The sequence below is a fragment of the Branchiostoma lanceolatum genome, chromosome 8 (assembly GCF_035083965.1).
Source record: "Branchiostoma lanceolatum isolate klBraLanc5 chromosome 8, klBraLanc5.hap2, whole genome shotgun sequence".
Taxonomy (NCBI): domain Eukaryota; kingdom Metazoa; phylum Chordata; class Leptocardii; order Amphioxiformes; family Branchiostomatidae; genus Branchiostoma; species Branchiostoma lanceolatum.
In genome coordinates this window covers 9,522,915-9,534,021 of record NC_089729.1, presented here as the reverse complement: position 1 = coordinate 9,534,021, position 11,107 = coordinate 9,522,915, and the positions used below count along the sequence as shown (strand labels likewise).

The window sequence follows — 11,107 nt, the reverse complement described above, 5'->3', positions numbered from 1 at the left end:
AAATGAAAAAAGACTAGCATATCAAATTCGATACGGTACGATAACCACACGCTCGGAGTACACCAATCACGCTGGCGGAGGAAGCTCCACATAGTCCCGCAAACAACCCGTCTCCTCCCGGTAATGTTTCTACCTCATTTGTTGAAGAATCAGAATGAAGCATAATGTTTCTTTGTAGTTCAAATTACCTAAGAAGAGCTTTGAAAGTTCAATGATGTCCAAAAGCAATAATTCTCTGCGATGTAAAGGTTGTAACGAGCCCCCGTCTCCCGAGTGGTGCTATGGCAATTTACACGGGCGACGCTATCACTGACCTCTGGGACATTGCCCCTCCTACCCGGTGATGACCTGGCCTTGCATTTCGTTCAGGGCATTCCTAAACATCGGACTTTCGCACAGAATATATAGATCGGTGGTTGTTGCTTGTCAATATATCACTAAATATGTTGTTGCTCTTTCATATTCTCGAGACAGGGAATAACAGTTACATCTTTCCAGTCCCAAGAAACCTGAATGTGACACGGCTGGCACCACATCACTGCAGTTGAAATTTAAAGCATTCTAGCAGTTACTTGATGTTTGTCAGCAACACGACGGGCATGTTGGAAGTAAGAGCAAAAGAGACCATAACATATGATTAAGATTAACGTTACCTTTATTACATATTTGTCCGTCCAAGCAAGGACCCAACTCAGAGAGCAACTCAATGGGCGCCATCCCGGCGTCAACACAGGCGCTTGCCACGGGACAAAAACGCCGCCAAGCGGTATAGAATAGTATAGCAACACAACAAGCTTGTCAATACAATTTTACATTGGATTTTTAAGAGCGACCTCTAACGGCAGAGGAAATAAATGCTGCAGCCTAATTACTGGATCATGTCAGCTGCACACTGATTGGTTAAGAAACAAAACATTGACCAATCAGCAAATGCCACTGTCTTTTTACTTTTACGTAGTAAACTGATTAATGATTGGTTAATGTTAAGAACAAATTGACCAACCAGAGCAGAGGTTAGAATTGCCTAGGACTTTGCTATTGGCCAATGGCAGCCAATCACCATTACCTTATATGGTACATACGGGGTACTGTATGTTATGTCTTCCGGCACATCAGATATTGGTTTGCGCTGATTGGTTGGTGTTTTTCATTTGACCAATCAGCATCCATCATAATGTTTACCTGTGAAACTGCAGTTCTGTTTTATTCCGCTAAAAATAGTAGCGTCCTTGTACCATGTGTGTACCTTAGCTGTCAGCAATATTTGTTATCATCGTAGGGGACTATCTTCTCTCCCTCTTTTAATAAAATCCTGAATTTACCTTTAGATAATCTTCATTGCAGACCTAGGTACAACCAAGGAGTTTTGGATTTGTCTCAAGTCCCTTCAAGATAAAGTTGCCTCCCCCTTGTCTCAGTGGTATATTTCTAATGTTACCCATGATGACCAGAAAGTGGCGGGTGTTTGAGTTGTTTATTTCTTGCAAGGTGAGATTTGTGGATTATGTCAACGGTTTCACGTCCTTTTTTACCTTTCAATCAGGCAACAGAAATAACATCTAAACCTGAAATGTGAAGATTTAGCCAAGGAGGTTAAATATTTAACCTCCTTGATTTAGCTTTAGAGCTAATGGATACAATAATATACGAGATACTCTGGACGGTGTATGCCCCCCTCCCCCACATCAAGATCAAACTCGCGAGTCGTGACTAAATGATAAACATTACCACGCCACAAACAGCTTCGATGGAGTAAAACGATGTGCAGCAAGTTACGGGTGAAATTGGGACGCTATGCATAAAAGGCTTGGTGATACATGAATGTTGTCTTATCACACTACTAGTACTAAGTACTAGTACTACTAGTAGGCACTCTTGATCAGATCAAGGAGGATCAAGATATCTATAATTTTCTATCAGATAAACTTGTGGACGCTTTATTGTTTTTCATAGTATCTGTTTGAATTAGACAGGACAGCATTACAATAATCAATACCAAGGAGCTTTTATTAGTATGTATATATGGTGTAATATGATTAAACATTACCCTTGAATCATCAGCCAAACTAGAAGAGGATACAGACTAAGAAGCCCGGACATGGCAGGACCCATCCAGCCCATCGATCGGCGCTCCGTGCACCAGATCTGCTCGGGCCAGGTGGTGCTGAACCTCGCCACCGCCATGAAGGAGCTGGTGGAGAACAGTCTGGACGCAGGAGCAACAAACATAGGTAGGAGACACCGGGAATGTGTGCCACAAAATTAGGTAGGAGACACCAGGAATGTGTGCCACAAACATATTGGTAGTAGACATGGTGAATATGTGCCACAAACATAGGTAGGGAACTCCCTTTTTTTTTCATCTTCCCTGTGGCTATGCTGCCAATCAGGCCTACAAAGAGCATGGTGGCTGTCCGTCAGGTATCCTGCACAAAAGAAATGAACAACTCAGACACATAGTGATACATTGTACACACAGTCATACAACATTACATCCACACACTCATACAGACATATACATGCATGCACAGACACACACACACACAGTCACGCACACACACACACATACACACAAACAGCCCACCCACAGCTTGACCCAGTCTTTCCTCAAGAAAAGTCCATTAGAGGCCATAAACCCATGCATAGCTTGGGGCCCAGAAAGGGTAGCCTGCTGAGGTAGCCCACTGCACTAGCCTACCGCACCTTTTCCAGGAACCCAAAACACAAACGTAGCCATACTAGTTTCTACTCGGCTCACGTCTATGCAACAGCTCTATACTGTCATTCTGCTGTACTGGATGACCAAGTGGTGACAGATATTTCCCCCCACAGACATCCGTCTGAAGGAGTACGGCTCAGAACTGCTGGAGGTGGTTGACAACGGATCAGGGGTAGAGGAGAGCAACTTTGAAGGACTCAGTTAGTCACCCATTTCTCTACATACATGTAGCTTGCTTACTGCTTACAACTATTGTTGTAATTAGAAGGACTGTATTGCTAACTGCTTTTTCAAACAATGTTTTATCTTTAAGTTAGTTTTTTTGTTCAAGTTATTTGACAAACTCATGCAAGAAATGTTCTTTGACATTACATTGTATCAATTACAATTACAAACATCATATGAGTGACTTACATGAAAGCATTCATGAACTTTGCAACTCAGATAGATCTGAATTAGATTACAGATGTGTCTTACATGGCAGACTCATTCTCATATAATGCTGTTTAGCCATATAGCCAATACTAGTAGTAGTGGGGTTGATGCAAACAATTTACCGATACTAGAGGCCATATCTATATTCATGTATGTCATCATCCTTTCAGAAGTGAAGCAATCCAGCAATAAATTGCTAGGTGTATTCTTTGTATCATAATCCAGCCCTGAAGCACCACACCTCCAAACTACAGGACTTCTCAGATCTCACGTCAGTCGAAACATTTGGGTTCCGAGGAGAAGCTTTGAGCTCACTCTGTGCACTCAGGTAAAACCTTTAACATTTTGTTTTCAGGCTATATCTGCTGTGACATACATGTGTTTTCTGTCAAATTTGTCTGTAACAATAACTCCTGATGTGTTTAGAAACTGAAACATTTTTATTCTATTTTGATAAGTATTGTCATTTTTAGATTATGTTTATATGAATAGGATATAAAGCTTGCAGCAAATCTCTATACAGAAACAACACAAAAATGCTGAATGCTTAGCAGCAGAAATTCTTTGTACACACAGACATTTCAGTGACCGTCAGTCACCTTCCTCAGGGCAATTGTGGCTACAGAAATGTTGATGTGAAGAAAAAACACTTGTTTGTGTACAAAGAATTTTGTTATCCAGCGACTAACCAACCTGATGAAGCTACTTTTTTTTTCCTTTCCCCAGTGACCTGTCTATCACAACCTGTCACAAGGACGCCCATGTTGGCACCAAGCTAGTGTACAACCACAATGGCAAACTCATTCAGAAGACACCGTGTGCTAGGCAGGTGGGTTGTCAGATCTTTTATTTCTTGCTACAAGAGAAAATGAGGGTTTTCTGTGTTTTAATTTCACATTTGAAACAAGTCTGAAGGAGAGTAGTCATACAAGAGAGACATGTTCATGGTGCAACAAATTTGCGGTGGGTATTTCAGAAACAAAATGCAATAATAAGACCACCATGCAATAATAAGACCACCGTGAAAGTTTCACGATTTATAGTATTGTACTGAAGGTTCACTTGTGATTTTTTTTCCAGCAAGGCACTACGGTCACCATCCAGCAGATTTTCTGCACCCTCCCAGTTAGACATAAGGAGTTCCTCAGGAATCTTAAGAAGGTGAGAAAAGATACTGTTTTGTCTTCTGACAAAGTAGACTATCTACAATAGTGTGTATGATGTATTTAAACCTATTCTGTGTTTGTTGTTAGCCATGCATACTGATGCTTTGAAACCATGTTGCTGTACCATGTGTAGGATATGAATTCAGTGGGAGGACACCAAACACGTCTAACCCTTGTGACACAGAGAACAACAGACGATAAACCGGATAGTTAGTTAGTTAGTGAGTGAGTGAGTGAGTGAGTGAGTGAGTGAGTGAGTGAGTGAGTGAGTGAGTGAGTGAGTGAGACTTAGTTACAAGTTAGATGGACGATGATGCTGAATGCTAAACACTACCTAAGACTGGACATGATAACGAGTACTGTATCATAATTGACACTTGGAGGATTTACCAGTAATAATGTGACATTGCCATCTGTGCCCCCCAGGAGTACTCCAGGATGCTGACAGTGCTGTATGCCTACTGTGTCATCAGCACTAATGTCAGGATCACCTGCACCAATCAGGCTGGCAAGGGGTGAGTCAATTATCAATTATTGGGCAATGCTGCTCATTTTGTTCCTGTTGAATTCTTGATGATGAGGTTTTACAAAGCCTTGAATGTGTGTTATTGGAGGTGCTTATAATTGTTCAAGAAAGGAAATGTATGTAAATTGCTTAATGCACTTTGGGGTCAGTAACCTAAATAATGCAACTTGTAATCCCCATCATGTATCAACATTAACAGTGCTTTTGTCTCATATGGGCAATACATTTGTACAAATATTTGTATCAGCATACAATGCATGTCCACATGGGGAAGCTTAACCTAGAGCACATGGAAGTAGCCGTTTAGCACCCAATTCCCTGTTGGTTACAGAGTTAGGCAGGAGAAGGTTCAATCATGTAAACATTTGGTGTAACTTATGTTTTGTATCTGCACCATTTTGTCTCCTTCGTCAGTAAGCGCAGCACAGTTGTGAGCACCAACGGGAATGTGAACATGAAGGAGAATGTGACCAACGTGTTTGGTCCCAAACAGCTGTCAGGCCTGCTGCAGTTTGTACAGCACAGACCCAGTCAGGAGGTGGCGGAGGAGATGGGGGTCAAAGGGGACAGCAGCAATGATCTCTTCAGGTGATCAAACTAGATTCTTTTGAGCTGAGTGCTTTACAATATGATGATTTTCTATGTTTCTATTACGCTATCATCAGTATAGTGAGATTTTATTCTAAAAGATGTGCAAAGATTAGGTCTGTCAGGTCGTTCAGTGTACTAGTAATATAACCAGCTGTTGCCGCACCACATGCCTGCAAATCTGGTGTGTTAATAGTGTTATGCCAAAGGGTGGTTATACCATCTATACAGATACAGATTTCAGACGATAAACAAAAGTGTGATTGCATGCACCTGAAAGTCTGTTTCTATCTGTAGTATTACAGGATACTTGTCCACATGTTGCCATGGGCAGGGGAGGGGCAGTGCTGACAGACAGTACTACTTCATCAACAAGAGACCCTGTGATCTGCCTAAGGTAGATATGTGATCAAATTGGACGTTATTGTAAATACTTTCGTACTTATCAAACTGTTAGGCCTTCAATATGTACACTTTGTTTATGTGTGTTTTAGTATTGCTGAGAGAGAATTTTCACAATTTGAAAACAAATTTCACCTTCAATATTTGGCATTACAGTATGTTTAGTTTCTAGTTGATCAGTCAAGTTTGGCAAAGTAAGTCATCATAAGTGCTACTTTTGCACTGTACATCAAAATTTCATGTATATCTTTTGTTCCATGCATTGTTCAGGTGTCCAAGGTTGTAAATGAGGTGTACCACATGTACAACAGACACCAGTATCCATTTGTAGTCCTGGATATCTCCTTGGCCAGGGGTAAGTAACTTCATCTCTGACGCTGGGTTTGTGAAAATCATCTTCACAGTGTGCTACACAACTGAATCAACACAGTTGTAGGTTAATTCTGGTAACATGGCAATTGACTTAACCTTCAGAACTTCCTATTACCAGTGTATTCGTCATTGTAACTAATGAGTGTAAGGAACCTACATTGTATCATTCTTATAGATTGATAATTGCATAAATGTTGACATTCTTGTCATCTTTCTTACCCATAACACTTTGAGGGGTGACATTCGTAGCCCATAACATTTGTCGCTCGCCTCCCGGTAGATTCAGTCGATGTGAATGTGACTCCTGACAAACGACAAGTGTGGCTGCAAGAAGAGAGAACACTGCTAGCAATAATCAAGGTAAATTACCCAAATGAAAAATCAGAATTTCCGTTGTTTTTAGTATTTGACTTGGATGTTACTGTAGAATATAGAGATCTGCTGGATCGGATCAGAATGAAACTGTTTTTAGTACATGAGTGACATGAACACTGCCAGAACAGCAGAACATTACTGTGATATTACATGCTTTAACCGTTCTTGTGTCTTTGCTCATATTTCTTAGCTGCCAACTACTGGTACATTGTACATGACAATGTGCTCTCGTCTCAACTTCTTGCCGAAGTATAGGGACCTGCATTGTTAAAAGTTTTGAAAATTTGCTCTGAATATAAAGACACCAATATGGGAATGCAGTTGTCTGTTCAATAACAGAAAAGTGGTATTATTGACAGCTCATTGAATTCTGTGTCATGATATTTCAGACATCCCTCGTGCAAATGTATGAGCCAACAGCTTCTGTGTATGCAGTGAACCAGGCAGTTCTTCCCAACACAGGTAAGCTACAACCTACTGTGTTAGTAAGTTAGTGTGCTCTGTTGAAAATAGGAAGCCTGTATATCATAATTCTTAACTGTGATGCCAAACTTCCAGCCTTGCGATTCTGAAATGAGCTTGCCAACCAACTACTCCATTTTTCCATTTATGTGCAATTATTTACACAAGACCTTTATTGTGGTGAAGTCGTCTTTTATTTCAAAGCTTCATTTCCACCATTTTTTTCAATTAATACAAGTCTTAGCAGCAATCAATTGTTGCATATAAGCATGACATACATGTAGAAAAGGACTCTCTGTGGCTCTGAGATAAGAATGGCAATTAAGGCTATTCTATATTTACAATTATAATTTGGCTAAGTCCATTTTTCACTGACGGGTCATTGCTTGCTCTAGAATTTGAGTTCAAGACTTGATATTTGTAGTAAATGTAAGATATGTGGAGATGCTAGTATTATAACAGCATATATAGTCACTGTGCCATTCCTCCTTGAGACCGACATCACACGTCCCTGTCACAAGGTTTCGTTAAAAAGCTTTCAGTATTATTTGAAATATCATAACTGTTATAGCATAGTCTTATTAAGTTGTACAAAATTGATTACAATCAGTCGTGCAGTATGAACTTCTGGTTCACTGTTGCTTTTGCTGTAACAAGTGAGGTCAGAACATGAAAGTTTTCATGTTGATATTATTTCTACACATATCTTTGCTGGGCCATGGAACAATTCTCCTTTATATCAATGTCAACCTTCGGGGAAAATGGCTGTGGAGAGGACCTGACACTGATTGTAGAATATCTAATGCTAAATCACAAATGAATCATTGGGTTACACCAAAAATAGTTACTCAAGCGATCATTAGCCATGGGTTGTTTCAGTCATTTCATGAAGAAGCTTTTTTTACAGTAATACATGTACCGGTGAACATTTGATTCTGATCTTGTATCCCACTCTTAACTCTACATTTTTACTACATGGGAGCAGTAGTATTACTACAAGTTAAAGCTTGTTTCATCCAGTCAGTTGCCAGGTCCATTCTGTATCAGTCTCATGCCAGCAGAGTCAGACAGGCCAGGGCCATCACAAGGAACATGAAGGGCAGGGTGGTCGTTCCACTGGCAGTTGTCGTGTCCTGAAGATTATGACAAACACATGAGCATGTTTGTAAAATGGGTTTGCTGCTCATATGCATTGGTAGACTGTACTTGTTAAGGAACCTATGTTACAGAAATTTTGCAAAGAAAGTATCACAGGGAACATACAAAGTGCAATACTTCATGGCACTCATGGTTTCTCCTTAGCTAATGATATGTTAAACTTTCTATCTTGGTTGAAACATTTTCGATCCGAAAAAGTACAAAAAGTTCCCAGCACAAAATTACCAGTTCTACCTATGTTGGTATAAGTCACAAATGTCACATTGCAAAACATTTCCAAACGTTAGCCTTAGCAAACGTTGAACTGTAATTTCCAACACAAAATTAGACTAGAATTGGACCAAAACTTATGATCAAGTGCTCACCAAGTTACATGTTCTAAAGTGACTTCACAGAAGTAGCGAATCACTCATTCCTTGACAAAGACTGGAGTCGGACAGTCTAAAATGTGAGTAAGCCCCATTTTTGTGTTAGAAATCACAGGTCAACACTGCTTCAGAAAAGTAAGCCTGACATACCATTGCTGTAGCGGTTGTCACTGCAGCACCTGTGGTAGCATTACCCGTGCTGCCACCACTGGTAACAGCTGCGGTGGTACCTCCAGCTGAGGTGCCAGCTGAGGCAGCTGCAGTTGAAGCCATGGCAGCAGTGGTGGCACCATTTGTGGTAGTAGGGCTGTCAGTGGTAGTTTGTGCTGTGGCACAAGTAAAAACCACAGCCACCAAGCCCAGGTAAAAAAAGACGTTCCTCATCGTCAAGCCGAGTTGTTACTGAAATACACAAGGATCTCTGAGCAAAACTTATCCCAAACATTGACTTTGTCACTACCATAAGCCAACTACACGTTAATAGATGTAGGAAATACTTGTTAGTGAAAATGAGGGATGTTGAATGTTTCATTTTGACCCCTCATTCATATCTATGGAGAAAGTCTGCCAAAATGGCATGAAATGTTTACAAGCCAAGGCAAACTATTTATACCTTAGTTAGAGGAATAAGAAAGCCTAAAACATCATGCAAAATTTGTTTCCAAGTCACGAAAGTGATTATTCTATAAAAAAAAATTGATATCGTGGCTTTTGTAATAGATTAAGGAAGTCAGCAAAGAATGATCTGCTGCTCACTATGCTTAATCAAACATATTGTGCCTGAGAGACATATGTGAATGAAACCAACACTTTCATTCTCATACTATAATGTTCTATGTACCTTAGATAAATCAAGTATCCTTAGATGCCTGTATGATCCTTTCCTTATTGTGATGGAGGAAAAACAAGAACGCAGTTTAAGATCGGTGCTTGCCTACCTGTTTCCAGCCCAGGTTGTTGGTTGTTAGTGGTTAATGGACAATTGCGAGGCAAAGTGCACATTTTTCACACGCAAAATCAATAGAGTATTGAACACAAAACACATGACCAGGAAGTGAGGAAAACTTTGCTCCCATACATGAAAGCAGTCTACTGATAATCCCCATGCATGCTTCAAAAATATCTTTCATAGTACATGTACTCACAGGTCATAAAACGTTTTACGGACCACTTCTTACACTGTTTATGGGTGAACATGATAATGTGAAAGTGAAAATGGTCCCTCCATTTGTTTTGAAATGTCTCCAAAAAAAGATATATTTACTGTATACATATGGTACGTACTTCTAGATAGTTACCTGTTCAGGGGGATGCTGTTCCAAACTGGTCCTGGAGTCGTGAATGTTTTGTACCGTTGTCGTCACCACTACGCTGTCCCAGCTTTTATGAGGCCTGTCCAAAACTTGACTGTTGACACAAGTTGTGGCCCCTTGAGCACACACATATCAGACCACACCCTCTATCTGCCAGCACCATAGCAATATTGCTACTAACAAATCAAAACAAACAATTTATCATCCTTATTTTTCAATCAACTTCAGTCCTATCTCCTTCTTTAGTCGTGACAGACACATGTAGAACACTATCACTCTTCTTCACACACAGAATCACTTTCAAATGTCTGCAGACACTTCTATTGTGAGATATTCTGTCTCTATGGGCAACAAGATTGTGTCATAACCTTAGGTGTTTGTGCAAGGTTGTGTCAATAATACTTTGAATATTTTGATCACTTCTTTGGGACTTAGAAGGTAATAATTAAATCTGATTACTCTCAAATTGTAGATGTAGGTAGTCATCATTTAAGGAAGTATTGGTACATTTCATTAAGACATCATTAATTGCACAGTCCCTTGTCTTTTTTGTTAATTTTGCCTGTTATATTTCAGACAATCTAGAGCAGCTAGCACTTCCTTTTTTTTTTAATTTGGACGAAGTTTCTAAAGTTGTTATCCAGATGCGTCCCTTCATCACTAGGATACCTGTGACAAGTAATGAACTCCCAAGGTGTGGTCTGTTTAACTTAGAATCAACATGTGGCTGTGTACATACAATAAGGCTTCCCTGATCCCTGCTCAAGTTTAGAGGGCTTTACCAGTGGCACATAGGTCAGTAATGAGGTCAGGAATGTGTTAAACTCCTCCACTTCAGACACTGCCTTGTTTAGAACAGGATGCTGAGTTTGCGTCTTAGTTGCTGTGAGTCATAATACTTTACTGAGAGGTGAAACTGTTACAGGTGCTTAGAACAGCTTGTGGATATTTGCCTGCAAAAGTTGCAAATCCTAATGTCTACAGCAGCTATTAATTTATTTTTCGTTATTTTGTTCAAATTGTTGGGGTTTTAAAGCTTGAAATCAAAATATAGGATTTAATTTTAGTCACTTTATCTTAACCTAAGGTGATTCATAACGGACTGTTTTAGCTGTCTACCGCCAATGAATGAAAGTTTTTCTTGGGATTATTAACGATATCAGCTACATGTAACACTGTTAAGTGTGAAGCAAATACGAATACTCAGAGCAATGAACTATTTC

The 11,107-nt window shown here is 39.9% G+C and overlaps 1 protein-coding gene and 1 long non-coding RNA gene across 2 annotated transcripts in view; one reads left to right on the top strand and one right to left on the bottom strand.

Moving 5' to 3' along the window:
* Positions 1–1,297: 1,297 nt before the first annotated feature.
* The window catches only part of LOC136440786 (mismatch repair endonuclease PMS2-like), a 28,803-nt gene continuing 18,993 nt past the window's right edge, over positions 1,298–11,107 (top strand). Inside the window, exons 1-12 of the mRNA XM_066436896.1 lie at positions 1,298–1,488; positions 2,062–2,231; positions 2,833–2,919; positions 3,380–3,482; positions 3,881–3,983; positions 4,235–4,315; positions 4,747–4,835; positions 5,261–5,434; positions 5,732–5,831; positions 6,107–6,191; positions 6,489–6,568; positions 6,973–7,045. Coding sequence (XP_066292993.1) covers positions 2,099–2,231; positions 2,833–2,919; positions 3,380–3,482; positions 3,881–3,983; positions 4,235–4,315; positions 4,747–4,835; positions 5,261–5,434; positions 5,732–5,831; positions 6,107–6,191; positions 6,489–6,568; positions 6,973–7,045 — 1,108 coding nt within the window. The 5' untranslated portion in view covers positions 1,298–1,488; positions 2,062–2,098. The remainder of the gene's footprint in view (positions 1,489–2,061; positions 2,232–2,832; positions 2,920–3,379; positions 3,483–3,880; positions 3,984–4,234; positions 4,316–4,746; positions 4,836–5,260; positions 5,435–5,731; positions 5,832–6,106; positions 6,192–6,488; positions 6,569–6,972; positions 7,046–11,107) is intronic.
* On the bottom strand, positions 7,178–10,036 carry LOC136440790 (uncharacterized). The gene is made up of 3 exons (XR_010756714.1): positions 9,870–10,036; positions 8,722–8,973; positions 7,178–8,178 (listed from the first exon to the last, which is right to left on the bottom strand). It is a non-coding gene; the product is annotated as an uncharacterized lncRNA (long non-coding RNA).